The sequence below is a fragment of the Fusarium venenatum genome (assembly GCF_020744135.1).
Source record: "Fusarium venenatum strain MPI-CAGE-CH-0201 chromosome Unknown EDB82scaffold_1, whole genome shotgun sequence".
Lineage (NCBI taxonomy): Eukaryota > Fungi > Ascomycota > Sordariomycetes > Hypocreales > Nectriaceae > Fusarium > Fusarium venenatum.
In genome coordinates, this window is record NW_027072129.1 from 4,734,553 (window position 1) to 4,748,244 (window position 13,692).

The 13,692-nt window shown below is 47.4% G+C and overlaps 7 protein-coding genes across 7 annotated transcripts; 2 read left to right on the forward strand and 5 right to left on the reverse strand.

Moving 5' to 3' along the window:
• EDB82DRAFT_46192 (uncharacterized protein) lies at positions 1 to 1,200 on the forward strand. Its single transcript, XM_025730684.2, has 2 exons — positions 1 to 469; positions 523 to 1,200. Exons 1-2 carry the CDS (start codon positions 113 to 115, stop codon positions 976 to 978), a joined length of 813 nt encoding a protein of 270 aa, XP_025589785.1. The 5' UTR covers positions 1 to 112; the 3' UTR covers positions 979 to 1,200.
• On the reverse strand, positions 1,122 to 2,605 carry EDB82DRAFT_46138 (uncharacterized protein). Its single transcript, XM_025730683.2, has one exon. The coding sequence runs from the start codon at positions 2,382 to 2,384 to the stop codon at positions 1,266 to 1,268; it is 1,119 nt and encodes a 372-aa protein (XP_025589784.1). The 5' UTR covers positions 2,385 to 2,605; the 3' UTR covers positions 1,122 to 1,265.
• A 437-nt stretch (positions 2,606 to 3,042) lies between these two features.
• On the reverse strand, positions 3,043 to 3,579 carry EDB82DRAFT_471090 (uncharacterized protein; the record flags this gene model as incomplete). The annotated part of the gene is made up of 3 exons (XM_025730682.1): positions 3,043 to 3,135; positions 3,195 to 3,290; positions 3,352 to 3,579. The coding sequence occupies 3 exons, from the start codon at positions 3,577 to 3,579 to the stop codon at positions 3,043 to 3,045; spliced, it is 417 nt and encodes a 138-aa protein (XP_025589783.1).
• A 1,674-nt stretch (positions 3,580 to 5,253) lies between these two features.
• EDB82DRAFT_46261 (uncharacterized protein) lies at positions 5,254 to 6,228 on the reverse strand. Its single transcript, XM_025730680.2, has 3 exons — positions 6,211 to 6,228; positions 5,715 to 6,108; positions 5,254 to 5,542 (listed from the first exon to the last, which is right to left on the reverse strand). The coding sequence occupies exons 2-3, from the start codon at positions 5,826 to 5,828 to the stop codon at positions 5,402 to 5,404; spliced, it is 255 nt and encodes an 84-aa protein (XP_025589781.1). The 5' UTR covers positions 5,829 to 6,108; positions 6,211 to 6,228; the 3' UTR covers positions 5,254 to 5,401.
• A 377-nt stretch (positions 6,229 to 6,605) lies between these two features.
• On the reverse strand, positions 6,606 to 8,178 carry EDB82DRAFT_486542 (uncharacterized protein). Its single transcript, XM_025730679.2, has 2 exons — positions 7,826 to 8,178; positions 6,606 to 7,759 (listed from the first exon to the last, which is right to left on the reverse strand). The coding sequence occupies exon 2, from the start codon at positions 7,755 to 7,757 to the stop codon at positions 6,714 to 6,716; it is 1,044 nt and encodes a 347-aa protein (XP_025589780.1). The 5' UTR covers positions 7,758 to 7,759; positions 7,826 to 8,178; the 3' UTR covers positions 6,606 to 6,713.
• Positions 8,179 to 9,508: 1,330 nt separating this feature from the next.
• On the reverse strand, positions 9,509 to 10,153 carry EDB82DRAFT_46294 (uncharacterized protein). Its single transcript, XM_025730678.2, has one exon. It carries the CDS (start codon positions 10,085 to 10,087, stop codon positions 9,602 to 9,604), a length of 486 nt encoding a protein of 161 aa, XP_025589779.1. The 5' UTR covers positions 10,088 to 10,153; the 3' UTR covers positions 9,509 to 9,601.
• A 1,478-nt stretch (positions 10,154 to 11,631) lies between these two features.
• On the forward strand, positions 11,632 to 13,232 carry EDB82DRAFT_486544 (uncharacterized protein). The gene is made up of 2 exons (XM_025730677.2): positions 11,632 to 12,930; positions 13,091 to 13,232. Exon 1 carries the CDS (start codon positions 11,640 to 11,642, stop codon positions 12,807 to 12,809), a length of 1,170 nt encoding a protein of 389 aa, XP_025589778.2. The 5' UTR covers positions 11,632 to 11,639; the 3' UTR covers positions 12,810 to 12,930; positions 13,091 to 13,232.
• Positions 13,233 to 13,692: the final 460 nt, after the last annotated feature.

Sequence of the window (13,692 nt, forward strand, 5' to 3'; positions counted from 1 at the left end):
CTTAGCTTTACCGGCGCGCGCTTCCTCCACATACCGTCGCAACCTGGATCTTCAAAGGCCCCGCCAACTTTCAACATCTTCAATCAGCAATCTTTAACGAAAGACACAAGTTATGGCCGCCGAACAGAGAAAGCTGCTCGAGCAGCTTATGGGCGCATCGTCAACATCTCGCGCTGCTCAGCTGTCTCTTACAGACCCCAAAGTCTGTCGTTCCTACCTCGCAGGCACCTGTCCACACGACTTGTTCACGAACACGAAGCAGGACATTGGTCCTTGTCCAAAGGTGCACAATGAGGGATTGAAAACCGAATACGAAGCTCTGGCAGACAGGGAGAAGCAGAAATATGGATTTGAGTACGATTACATGCGCGATCTGCAAAAGTACATCGATGATTGTAACCGACGAATCGATGCTGCGCAGAGGCGATTGGAGAAGACACCTGATGAGATTCGACAGACTAACGTCCTGGTACGTCTTTAAACTTCGTGTCCCTTCTTGCATCCAAATGCTAACCATCACAGCTCAAAAGCATATCCGAGCTCACAGAGTCTATAAACAACGGCCTACTCGAAGTCGAAGTCCTCGGTTCCATGGGCGAAGTCTCCCGCGCCCAAGACGAACTCTTCCGCGTCCGCCAAGCCTCCCAATCTAAAGCCGATCGCGAAAAAGAGCTCAAGGCTCTTTCGGACACTTCAGGTCCTTCAGGTCACCAGAAGCTCCAGGTTTGCGACGTCTGCGGTGCCTACCTGAGCAGACTTGACAACGATCGTCGACTGGCGGATCACTTTTACGGCAAAATGCATTTGGGGTATGCGCAGATGCGAAAGACGTACGATGCGTTTCCCAAGGAGATGAAAGGTCGTTCGAGGGCGCCAATGGACGACGATGGTCCTGGCATGGGCGGGCCGAGAGGACCGCGCGGTTCAGGAGGATACAGGAGTGGTCGCGGTGGAAGGGGCTACAGGGGAGGATGGTAGTTAACGACTAATATTTGCTTACTGGATAGTACCAAGGCGTTGGGGCGCTGCTTAAAATAGAAGGAAATCAAGAAAGAAAGAGTTGGTTTGGGAGCATGGATGACAATACCCTTTCTAGACCGAGCAGCTCGGCGATAGAGCGAACGAAAATGAAGGAGGATTTTTACAATCTCGCTTGGACTATTTATGCTGTCTAATCATGCTGCCTGTGGTATTTTCCCAATGTTCTTCGACTCCGTTACCAAGCCACACCAAACATTCCGACTCTTTCATTTGTACCCATTCCCCTATGACTTTTTGTTCTGCTCATCATATTCATCCATCTCTTCATCCCACTTTCCGCCAGAGAGTGGTGGCAATGGGGGTGGCAGGCCAGCTGCAGCTGCAGCGAAGGCTGGCTTATCGCTAGCCGGGACAGGTATGCTCTTCTTGGTCTCACCAGGCAGAGCTGGGAAATCTTCAGCTGCCGGGATGGCTTGTTTGGGCGGTGCTGGAGGCGCACTCTCATGGCCACCACGTCCGCCTCTGCCTCCTCTTCCTCCCCGGCCACGACCTCTACCCCTTCCACCACGATGTCTCTCATCGAGGAAGCGATCCACATCGTGTTCTTCGTTGTCCCTGGTTGCATACCGACTTCCACTCATGCCAGCGTTCTTCGATCCTCTAATACCACCGTTTGCGCCACGGAATCTTCTGTTCTCTTCCTCTTCCTGGGCCTCCTTGCCTTCGTCCCATCCACCCTCCTTCATACCCATAGCCTTGAGCTTCCTCTCTCTGTTCTTAGCGCGCTCATCCTCTAATTTACGTCGATCCTCCTCATTTCGTTTGCGTCTCTCGGCGTCCTCAGCGCGTCGCTTCTTTGCCTCCTCCATACCGCGAGCATATGCAGCAGCATGGTCCTTCTCGTCTTTTTCGGCCTTTTCAAACTTGCGCGCCTTCTCAGCATTGATAAGTTTCATCTTCTCCATCTTTTCAGCGAGCTGAGCCTCGGTGAGCTTCTGTCGTGGATTTGCGCCGGATTGAAGACGAGCGGCGTTGTTATGTTGTAAGCCATGAGGAGTCTTCTCACGAGGAGCCGTGGGAGCGTTGGGAGGAGCGTTGGATGTAGGTTGGGGAGGTTGCTTTGTGGGCTGGGGCGCTGGGACAGGAGCTGGTGCGGGAGCTGGGATTGGTTTGTCGGCGTATCGTGACGAGGAGAGTCCTTGGGGTTTGGGTAGGGGTGCTGTAGGCGTTGGGGTTGGGGCTGGCTCTTCTTGAGGAGCAGGAGACGGTTGAGCTGGCGCGACTGGAGTAGGCTCAGAAGCAGAAGAGGCTACTTCGGGGGTGACTACAGTCTCGCTCTCGATGGGTTCGAAGTCATCGTAGAAGAGGTCATCGTCGGTACGGCCTCCAAATTGGTCATCCATGACGACAGTGTGTTGCGAGTATAGAGGTTGTCAAGTAAACAAGAAGTTTTGTTTCCAAGAAGGGCAATTGAAAGCGCGACGACACTTATGCAGTATGCCAAACCCAAAATCTATATAGTGTCGAGAAAGGGAGGAGGGTAATGGTCGCAAACAATATTGGTAAAATGATACCCCGCTACCATAGTGCGGAATTGAAAGGCACAGCAGTTTCAATGTGGGGGAGGACAGAACTGGCAATCAGTGGAGCCGGTGCAGAATTTCGGTCTAGAGTTTGTCCGATTTCGGTGAGCTCGGTGAGCTCGGTCAGGCTGGTAGGTCCAACAACTTATGTGACGACACTTCGTTGCCTGCCTTTTCCAGCTGTTATCCAATCCTGCACCGTCTGCTTGAAATTATTGTGCCGATGATTGTGATTTTTCTCTTTAAAGAGCATTTTCTTACTCTGACAAGATTAGGTCTTGTGGTGTATGAGAGATGATTATCACGGCGACGATGGATTGCTTCCTTGCTGACAGACAGGTTGAGCACTGAGGATGTCGAAAAGAGTCACTGTGAGACGAGTTTTCGCTTAACAGTGGATTTTATATACGCTGAGTTACTGTCACTGTGTTCTCATTTGCTTGCTCTAAAATAAATGTCTCCTGTTGTTCCATTCTTTTCATACGTTGGCATCCATCTCAGCCTCAACGGCTCCACGTCGCTTGTGGTATGTTTGCTTGAGAGACTCAAGCGAACGGTCGGGAAAATGGTTCTGAAAAAAAAGTCAGTAATCTCAAACTTTGGTAATCAGGAACAAGCGAGTTGAAATACCTTGATTTGGATCCAGGACAAGCCATTACGCCTCAAACGGATGAGGCGTTCGAGCTCCGCGACAGACCAGAACCTGTAGGCATAGGAAGTGGCGATCTTCATAGAGAACAGACAGTCAGTATTGCTAAAATGTCAATGGAAATTCATTGCCACTTACGCTGGTTGGCTGGGAGGCACTTTGGCTGGTGCCATCACTCGTGGACAGGGTAGAGGCAGAAGCCGCGTTGCCAGGGGAAATCTGGTCTTGGGAAGTCTCAGCGGAGTTGGCAGCCCATGGGTGACTGCCGGGCTTCTCGGGAAGAGGCGTTCGGCCACGGTCGAGAGCCCGACGCTGCCAACGCTTGAGGCATGGCTGATGGTTTGGCGCAGAGGCATTCGAAGACATGGTGTATATATGTCAAGTGTCTAGTTACTCGAATGTGTTTGTTTGTCAAGTCGAAAGGGAAAGAGAATCCGGAGAGAGAGGCAAAGAAGATGATATAAATACATCTTGAAGATCGAAGCCACGGACCTGAATTGTAGACTAGTATAATGAACAATAACCCGTTGTGTTGGGATTTATTGAATTGAACAATGCCTGGGAAACCATGGCAATTCATTGTGAATAGAACCAAGTACTTATGTGGAGCCTTTCCGAATTGTTTTAATGATGAATAAGATAATATAATGAAGAACCAGTGAATAGCGATGATTGACCGGGCTAGTGAGATGAAAAAATTGTTAATGCAAACGAGTTTGTCGTCATTGTGGTTTTTCCATCCGAAACCCAGTGGAGCTGAACTTGGCAGAGGTTGAGAGTATAAAGCAGCGGCATTCATGCCCAGAATAATTCAATCTGCAAGGGATTTTGACTGTGGGTGAAAGGGCGATCGCCGATACATAGGGAGATGTACTGAGATCACCACCTGACGTGCTTCACTCGCTCCTTCGCCACCAACAATCGGATTGGTGCGCAACATGCTACACTTGCTTTGTTCCCAAGCGGACCCTGGTATCCTCCCAGTATTGTTGCTATCTTCTTCGATGGCCACATCAAGGTAACAGAAGAGTCAGACGCTAGAAGCATAAAAGACAAAATTAATGAGTCAGTTCATGTAATCTTGGCTCTGCTCTTAGTTCATTTGTTTTTGTTGCCTGGAATTCAAAGGCCAAATTGTCTGCTGATACACTAGGGTTGTCTGTGGTCGTGCGCTTATGTTTCTTTCCTGGCTGTTAAATTTGATGCTCCATGGGAGAAGGAAACACTAAATCGACAAGCACAGTTTTTGGAAAAGGTTATAGAAAGTAAGTCCTGCAGCCTGCTTCAGTATTTGTTTCTGCGCATGTCAAACGGTCTAGGTTTCTTCTCTTACCTTTCCCAAACCGCCATCTCTGTTATCTTGTTCATTACAACACCAGCCAAACTGTTAATCGGCATATTGTCAACTACCATTTTCGACAAACTGTACAATCAAAACGTTTCAGCTCTGTGTTGAGCTGAGTGCGATAGATTTGCATCTCTTTAATTCGAACAACCGGACCAAAACTCCGAGGCAGATTCATTATTTATCTGGACATTCCACCGCTCACGTCAAGTCGGAGTATCAATTTTTCAACTCACTGCAGCTTGCAAATTGTCCCACGAAGACTAAAGCATTCGATTCCATCCAATATCAAATTCTTGGAAACCATCATGGCGACAACGCGGATACGGCTGAAGCCATGGCAGCAGAAGGCCTTAAAAAACGGAAGAACGCCCCTTCCTGAGTTTCCTGGCAACAGACTCTGGGCCCAGAAAACTCAGAGCGAATTGACCCCGCGCCCTGCTGAGAAGAGGCTACTTGGCGAAGAAGTGCTGGTGGATAAGACAAGGGGAAGTGAGAAAAGGTCTACAAGTCTTGAGAGAGTCTTTGTAGAGTCGGCCGAAAATTGAGTCATCGTCTGTTACAGGTCTGGGCAGGAACGTTGGTAATTTCGATGAACAGCAGCTTAACGTGATTTACAACAAGCGAAGGATAAAGATATGCAATGAATGAGTCAGTTTCAATAAGGCTCTATTCGATTCGAAAGTTAAACCTGTGAGAAGTCCTCCTCAACTTGAAGGTTGGGAGATGGCGCGGGCGCCAAGTTTTCTTAGAAGAGGTCAGCGTGAAAGAACACCCAATTATCTTCATTCCTCGCATGTTTTGCCCATGATCGGCATGTACTCCATCTGTGTATCGATATCATTAGACGGCATCCTTGTTGAGCCCAGCAGTGTTTGATGATGCTGCTTCAGCGGCCTGGTTCTCCATGTAGCATTTGATGGCATGTCTTCGCTTGTGAAAACCGTGTTGGATGGCCTCGTGCGTACGCTTGGGTAATTTCATCTATTTATGTAGATTGTTAGCGTTATCTCCGGCTATAATGTAACACCACTATTCCAAAAAGATGAGATGTCGCAGCTTAGCTCCTGGCCAGAAATGGTAGCCCAGGGAAGGTGGCTGAAGGAAAAATAAGGATTTGAATCATATGGCTAAGCTTCGGACAGAAGGCACTTACCGCGACATTGGCCGAGACTTGGACTGAGCCAGTATTGATGTCCGTGCTTCTCGGGAAACAGAGCTCGACCGTTATGAAGGAGACGGCGCTGCCAAGGGCGGAGTTGGTTGACATGGTAGTTGGTAATGTTGCTGTTGCTTTTATTGGTTATCTTGGTGAGTATATCGGGGATACTGATATATGACCGCCAACCATCCACACTGAAACACACGTTGAAACATGGACAAAATACATAGTATACAGGAATTTCCTGGTAGTCATCTAGTCTAGATAGATGGTATAGCGATTATTTTGGGCCGCCTTACTGTCATATCTCGAGTGCCCGGCACTCTTTTGACAAGTGGGCAGTTGTCGGAAGAGTGAACATTATTATGCCCTATTTTACATAGAGCCTCTTCATTGAGGTGATGAGGGAAGAAAATAAGCCAAATGTTCTGAAGTGATTGGACAAATGACAGTGGGCCCGGGCGCCGACTCTAAACCAAGCTTGACATACATCAGGATACGATACGCTATTGTACATAGCAGCTGAACACAAGCGTGTGTGCAGAAAAGAAACAGTGGTATTGAGTGATCTGACCAAATTCCATGAAGCAGGCGAATGTGCCCGTTATTGGAATGCGTGTACGTGACTGGTCCAGCTGTATACCGAATGTGGATGACATGATCATTTGGAGTAATGTGATATCATAACAAAAGTAAAATTTAATGCGATGGACAGAAAAGACAGACGCTGCATGCCTCTCTGTCCAATTAAGACTGCGGAGAGTCTAAGTGGGAACCTTGGGAGCATGGCCACCGTCTCCTTTTTATAATCCCAGTCATTGTATGGCAGAGGAGCTGACATCAATCAGACTAGGAAAGTCACGGCCAAGGCGTTTGCAACTAGCATCATAGTTCAAATACAACAATCAGACATTTTTCCCCCTAGCTACATAGCCAGACTTGAAAACTAAATAAAGAACACTAATACAAGACAACATGAAGAACCAAGAAAGTTCACGACATAGTGGCCAGAGCAGGAACGTCGAAGGAGGCCTTGAAACCATCCCGTACCATCTTGATGTTCGGGCTCTCCATGTCAATGTTCAGGCTCTCCAATTCCAAGTTCAGGTTTTCCTCGTCATCGTCGCCCTCAAATGCGTGATCCCTCGGCTTTAAAGACCCATCACTTAGATCCATACCAGTTAGGTTCCAAGCGCGCTCAGCACCACCACAAAGAGCTGTAAACAGAATACAGGCCCAGTGTACCTTGACCACAGACTTGAACTTCACTGCGTCTCGTGCGGACATCGTTATGTTGATAGAGTGGCCGGATCGAATTCTCTTGCCCATTTCGGAACTTTTCGGGAATTTCGTGGGACAACACTGGCGATAGTATGCGTTAAAGCGTTGTTGTAATGATATTGCTTCGGTCGCAGCTTGAAACCTTTGCTTGTTGATGTCAACGTTGAATCGTCCTGGCAACTTGGACATCCAGCAGAGTTCAAGGTTCACCAGGGCTTGGCCTTTGCCGATATCCTCATATCTAATGAACCTGAAACCACAAAGACCCTTGACGAGATAATCGTAGATATCTTCATGAACGCAAACCATGTTCCATGCTTTATGAGACGCGCCAAGCTTACTAGCGCTGCAGATGTCCGCGGGAGCATTCAAGAGATTGACACCAGCTAACTCGATACTTGCTCCTTTGAGCATTCCTGTGGCATTGTTGTGGTCCACGGTATAGTTCCATGTGATGGGGATGAAATGAAAGATCCGAATGTTAGACTCCACCGTCAACACACACTTTCTTCCATCACGCTCAAGGCACAACTCTTCCTGCTCTTGATCAAGATGCACAGGGTCAAGATCCGGGTCGGTCTTGAAACATAAAGAGTAGTACTTCGCGGCCTCGATTGTCTCTTCGTCTATGTCGTCATTCTCGAACAATTTGTGGTTCACTGGGGGCAGGGGTTCTGGCAGTCGAGGTGCAGCGTGTTCCCAATTTATGTCTTTGGGATTCTTCGGGTCAAGGTTTTCTGGGTCAAGGTGAAACATGTCTGCGTTCTGAGTCAGCCAGCCAACTCTAAGCACTTAGGGGCTAATGGGGGTTTGGTTGCGCTTACAGTGTTTGTAAAATGGAGAAATAAACTCCAGCCGGTCTTTTACGACGTAAAGTGAGACAGCCGTTGTTGACAGTCAACCACGGCTCCCGATCTTTTGGTTGTCTACCATCAGGATCGCGACAAGGTATTCAAAGTACAGTCGGAATTCAGGTTTTGCTTTCTGAATAGTAGTGCAGATCCTTTCGAGATGGTTGCGTCGAACTTGAAGCTCACACAGACTAGGCAATGGATGATCAAGATAGTCAGGGACTATCAGCGTAGAAGAGGACATGGTGTTGAGACAAAAGAACGAGAAAGATGGAGTGAAGTGTATGAGTCTGATCAAGTTCATACACATGAATTATAAATTTTGCTTGGGCGCCTCAAACCCTGATTCGGTGCTGCCTGATTTAATAGTTACACAAATGGTCGCCTGACTAGCTCATGACCAAATCTGGAGAAAGAAATCAACCTTAGCACTGAGCCACAAGAGGGATCAAGTCTTCATCGATATCTGCCCAGGCATGCAGACATGAGACAAAAAAGAAAAAGCCCAAAAACACGTTTGTTCTTATTAGGTATGCATTGCACGATTGTGAACGATGCCATCAAGATGATTACGCTCCACAAACATAAACACTTTTCTTAATGTCTCAAATCATCAAAACAAATGGCCACTAGGAACATGAGAGACAAAATTAGTATTCCAGCTTGCACTATTGAGATCTGGCCTCTTAGGCTTATTTTTCTAACCCTGCAACTGAGAGACCATCCCTTCTACTACTGATACATTCGTCTTGAAAAACTCTCTCTATTCACGAGGCGGATCTAATCGAAATTCAACATTTATTGAGATTGGGCACAAATGCGTGTTCGTATTCGTTTGAGATGCAGGCTTTGAAGTTCAGCCGACTCAATAACTTGCTTCTGCAGGAATAGATGCAAATGACGCTTGTAGATTACTTATTTCATTGAGTCAAATGCCTTCATGATTTGTTATCAGTCGATCAGTGCGCCTGTTTAGCAATGCGTGGCTAGCCGTCTACGGCATAATGCATATACGAGAAACATACTCGGTAGATCAAACTAATGTTTATCCAAGTAACTGACTTACAGAATAGGAATACTGCCTGGTAGATTAGTCCCCTTTGCTGTCAACGTGGTGAGGACTGCCCGTGTACTAAGGAGAGAGGAAAGCCCACAAAGCCTTTGCCGGTGTGAGCACATGATGCTGCTCCAAGCGTCTAACGCGGCAAGTGGCAGAACGTGAATGAATCGCGGGTTGAGAATGTTTCAAGCTCAGCACGAAGCCGAAATGCATTGTTCACCTTGGTACCTGGTTAGATAACTATATGTAGGGGGATACCGCGCTGATTGTAGGCAGCCATTTAAAGCGCTGACGGCTGCGGCTGGCTGGAAAACTGCCTTAGTGACCCCAGCTGACGGTTGTAATATCCGGAATCTGTAGAACCCTGCGACTCCAAAGACCGTGGAGCCCGGTGGAAGATTTACAACTGCTGCCCAAAGATCGCAACCATGGTTAGATGATGAAACATTGGACATCATCACTTCTGTGTCTATCCGACGCCCGAAGAGGACTTGCGATAAACCGCCGTGTGTCTCAGTTGACAACAGGGCCTTCCTTCCGGCGTCGGATGATAGACCAGGCTACAGGCGAGAGCAAATATCGTGTGCTTATCAATGTTACCCGGGACGGATCGCAATCTCCGGCTGCTGTCCAATTGCTCTTGTTAGGTATCAATAAATCACCACCAGGTGGCGTCTCTGGGGTTTTTGTCATTTCAATCTGCGGTCTAACGTTGCGATCAAACGATCTCTGAGTTCCCCTTGCGTGCTCAACAACTTTGCACCAAACCTGCTACAGACTGCGTCCACATTTCCTCTTTTCCTGTAGTTAGGATGGGCGCATACAATGACTGGCTTCGTCCTGACTGCCAAACCAAGCTCCATAAGACTGATCGGTGCTTCCGTGGCTTCGTGAAACATGAAGACAACGATGTCTGCAGCTTCTTGCATATCTAGCTCCCACGAGACCTGCTCAACCCAACGCTTGTCAGAGAAATCTTCTCTCCATGTGCTGTCCCAGTCCGGTCGATTGGGGTTGAGGATTGTGACTGGATAGTTGTTCAGTGCATCGGTAAGGGCTTGGCGCCAATCTGGCTCGCCCGTGCTTGTTGTGATACCCGCGAGAAATATTGATGTTGTGTGGTCGCCCAAGTTTGCTGGTTGCGGCGCCATGACTACAATAGCTTGCGAAGTCATTTTTCTTTACTTTGCTTGGTGATAAGTAAAACGTTTAATGCGGTCGTCCTGAAGTATGATGATAAGTAAAGCATAGAATCATGCTGAACCCCGCCTCGGAGTGCGCCAACTGTAGCCTTCATGACCGCATTGTGATTGGTTGGGTGATCCGGAGGCTCACAGCGGTTTCTTTTGATGACATTACACACAGTTACCTTGATAAAAAGCCAACAGGTATTATGCATGGAAGCACTCGGGCTCCCGTCCCGTGAGATAGTGCCATATACGAAAACAGTGCTTAGTAAATTCCTTTTATTTTATTTATTGTTCTCTGTAATTTACTTGTAATTGTCAGTCCAAGCCACTCAATATACTTGATTTTCTAACAAAATGTCCATATGCATCAAAATCTCAAATCAATATTCTCCCAGGAATTTACTTTCCTACATAGGTGCCTAGTACCAAGAACAGAGGTACGTAACTGAAAGGGCGGTAATAAAACTCTATAACTTGTAAATTTCTCAGCGTTTACAACGATCTTCAATATGGTAAGTGCGCTCAAGGCGGACGGAAGGCTTACTGCTGGTGAAAGAATTCCCGCCTGCATAGGTTGCTAGCCTACTTGCCTGGAGACAACATATCTGTGGCGTTCAATAGATGGACCGCTCCCATGGCAGTAAGCAGGAAACAAATTCGGGTACCATCTAAGTTACGAGGGGCTGGTATGTGCCGCGACTGATGAACAGATCAATGGACTGTTCTACTGGGAAAAGAAATGATTTTGTCGGGCACTTGACGCATGCTCAAACATGGAAAAATTTTGCTTATCGGTTTTGATGAATCACTTAGAATAGCCCGATGTAACTGTAGCCTGGCATCTACATGGACGATGTATGTCACTGCAAAATCATGGAATAGAATTTGCATATATGATATCTCAGTAATAGTGGTGTAGTCGAGTTCTACACGCGAGACGGGGCCAAATTTAACTGATTCTCAAGATACCAAATCTCGACTTTGCCTGTGACCTGTAGTATTGTGTCTCTGATCATATCATACACCTCCAGTCAAGCAAACAACTTCTGATCCTAGACCGCTGAAAGCACACTTTCTTTGGCAGTTTGCTGCTGCTAAAGCTTTGTAGCTGTGCAAGATCCCGTCCTCTGGACACGTTTGCGATTCACTTCGCAAACGATGCACCGGTCCGGCCCAAAAGGTTTGCCAGAACGGCTATGCATGTTCACAAAGAGACGTATTCTGTCATCTTTTTCTATTCCTGGAGCGAGTCGATTCAAGGAAAGCTGCTTTGCATAATCGTATCGGATTCCAAGGATCTTCCAAAGAAAAGAAAAGAAAAAACTCTGCCCGTCTTACAGTCATTCAGCTCTTCCAGGGCCATAAAGGATGGGTAGATTCCTTATTCACCCTGCCACTTCACAATGGACATTGATAACAGACCTACAACCGAATCGGACACTTCGGGCCAGTAGGTCAATGATTCACTCTGTTAACTTACAATAATCGCAGATATACCATTTCGTACAGATCCCCGACTGGAACCAATACCGCGAGGATGTCTTACTATCAGGGTCCTCTGCATCCTCAGATAAACCCTACACCTTTTCTGACACTCGAAGAGGCAGAAGATGCTAAACATAAAACCAGATTCATTGATCGCATCTTACAGAAAGAGAATCACAAGACCAAATGGAACATGACAAGAGATCACATGTCAGCCATAATCGCCAACCCCAACCTGATCACCTGGGATGACAACGACACCGAAGGCCGCGTAATCATTCAGGCTCTCGACAAGCTTCTCGATCTATCAGAGGTGCACTTGAACAAAGGCGCTAGAGGCAGACAGAGTGGCGACAAAAAGGAGAAGGAGGATAAAGCATCAAGAGACAAAAATGCGATAAAGAACGCTTCGACGCGCGACAACCACTCTTGTGTAATTATGGGCACAGCGAATCCTGAAATGGCCTATTTATTTCCGCTCGCGGCGACAAGCATAAACGCCGCGGTGAAAAGGACCCTGGGGTGCTTTGGCGCTCTGAAGACACTCATGGACACAGACTTCCATGACACATATCGTCCTCGGGCCAGCCAATTGAAGGGCTTCGAGGGGCCAGGAAACCTCATTGCGATCAACAAACAACAGCACACGTGGTTCGATAGAGCATTCTGGGCGTTTGAGCCCCTAGAGCCCGATGATGAAGAACCCTGTGTAGTAACTCTTAAGTCGCACTGGTTGCCTGCCTGTCGAACTCGACATCCAGAGTATGCGGTCCTGGACGACTCCTTCAACGACTCCATCAATCGTTTCCTCAGGGAGCTAACCCAAGCTCACGATGAAGGCTTGAAGCCTCGCCGCCTCAAGGTTGGTACTGGAGTCTTACGGGCACACCTGAAAACCGGTGAAGAGGTACGCAGCGGCCATTTGTTCAAGATCCAACATGGTTCTGTAGAGAACGCGCAGTATTGCAGAGATATGGCTCTTGTACATTGGAGGTTGGTGAGAATGTCAGTGTTCCGAGGAATAACGGAAATAGAGGGGCCTCTCCCTGTCGGCGATGTTGGCCATGACGACCTTGACGACCATGACGGCACCCCGTCCAAAGGGAAAGGGAAGGCTCCAGATCAACGACAGGGTCGGCCCAGCACAGGCGAGGACTCGTCGCCAAAGCGGCTTCGCCGGACCGCATCGTCTTCCTCAACAGCAAGGCTCAGCAGCATCTAGCACGTTGGTATTCATTGAGGGATGCAATCAGGAACGCTTCCCCGTACGCTTCAACCTCACAGGAGTAGCGCTTCTCCCAGCCCGGTTTGGGATGTTTGGGGAATCGATCAATCTTTTGTTCCTGGTGATGATAAGGGAGGTCAGTAGTTGTGGGTGTGACTTCTATTACATAGATTCACATGGTTGGTAAACGAAGTTTCCCATGTCACTGTTATTTTAGTTCATAAAGATTGTAGTTCATCCAGATTGGAAATCTTATGTCATTTGTTTGTCTCACTCACAGTTTGAATGTCCTCTACTCTAACAGAGCCTTCTTCTTTAGCAGGGCTTATTCTTCGTTCTGATGTTGATATTTCACTGAAATCCGATAATGAATGAATGATTGCAAATTTCGGGCTAGTACAAAAATTCAATAACCTAAAAGTCTAGTCTAGACAGCATGACTACCGTACATTTTCAAGGAAATTGATCGCGGTTAGCTTGCGACTAAGGCATGTCACCAGGCCTCGCTGTGCCAATCACTTCTATATCGGTCTAGGTCACGTCCAGGTCGGATGACAAAGAAAAGAGAGTATATCATTGATTTGTTCAGGCTTCTGAAAAATCATCGGATAGCCAACTTACCCTACCCATACCCCGCTGTGTCACTGGGATCAATTTCGTGGAAATGTACAGTAGGAAGTAATTATGTGAGAAGGAAGTAATTCGAGATCCACATTATAGTCCGGTCACTCTCTTAATGTACTCGCTTGTTACTTAGATGAGCACAAGACTTGTTCTAACTATAAGGGCAGGTTGTCATTTATATCAACCGCCTACGCTTGTTCTGATGGGATTCAGTGTCCTCATTGCCGTCGCTATCATCGTGAACACCATTCTCTGT

Excerpts from the sequence above, each read along its gene's own strand:
- EDB82DRAFT_46294 (XM_025730678.2), bottom strand. The coding sequence starts at position 10,087 with ATGACTTCGCAAGCTATTGTAGTCATGGCGCCGCAACCAGCAAACTTG.
- EDB82DRAFT_46192 (XM_025730684.2), top strand. The coding sequence starts at position 113 with ATGGCCGCCGAACAGAGAAAGCTGCTCGAGCAGCTTATGGGCGCATCG. Across the intron at positions 470-522 it reads TTCGACAGACTAACGTCCTG|CTCAAAAGCATATCCGAGCT; the intron begins GTACGTCTTTAA and ends TAACCATCACAG.
- EDB82DRAFT_46261 (XM_025730680.2), bottom strand. The coding sequence starts at position 5,828 with ATGTCAACCAACTCCGCCCTTGGCAGCGCCGTCTCCTTCATAACGGTC. Across the intron at positions 5,543-5,714 it reads AAGTCTCGGCCAATGTCGCG|ATGAAATTACCCAAGCGTAC; the intron begins GTAAGTGCCTTC and ends CTACATAAATAG.
- EDB82DRAFT_486544 (XM_025730677.2), top strand. The coding sequence starts at position 11,640 with ATGTCTTACTATCAGGGTCCTCTGCATCCTCAGATAAACCCTACACCT.
- EDB82DRAFT_486542 (XM_025730679.2), bottom strand. The coding sequence starts at position 7,757 with ATGTTTCACCTTGACCCAGAAAACCTTGACCCGAAGAATCCCAAAGAC.
- EDB82DRAFT_46138 (XM_025730683.2), bottom strand. The coding sequence starts at position 2,384 with ATGGATGACCAATTTGGAGGCCGTACCGACGATGACCTCTTCTACGAT.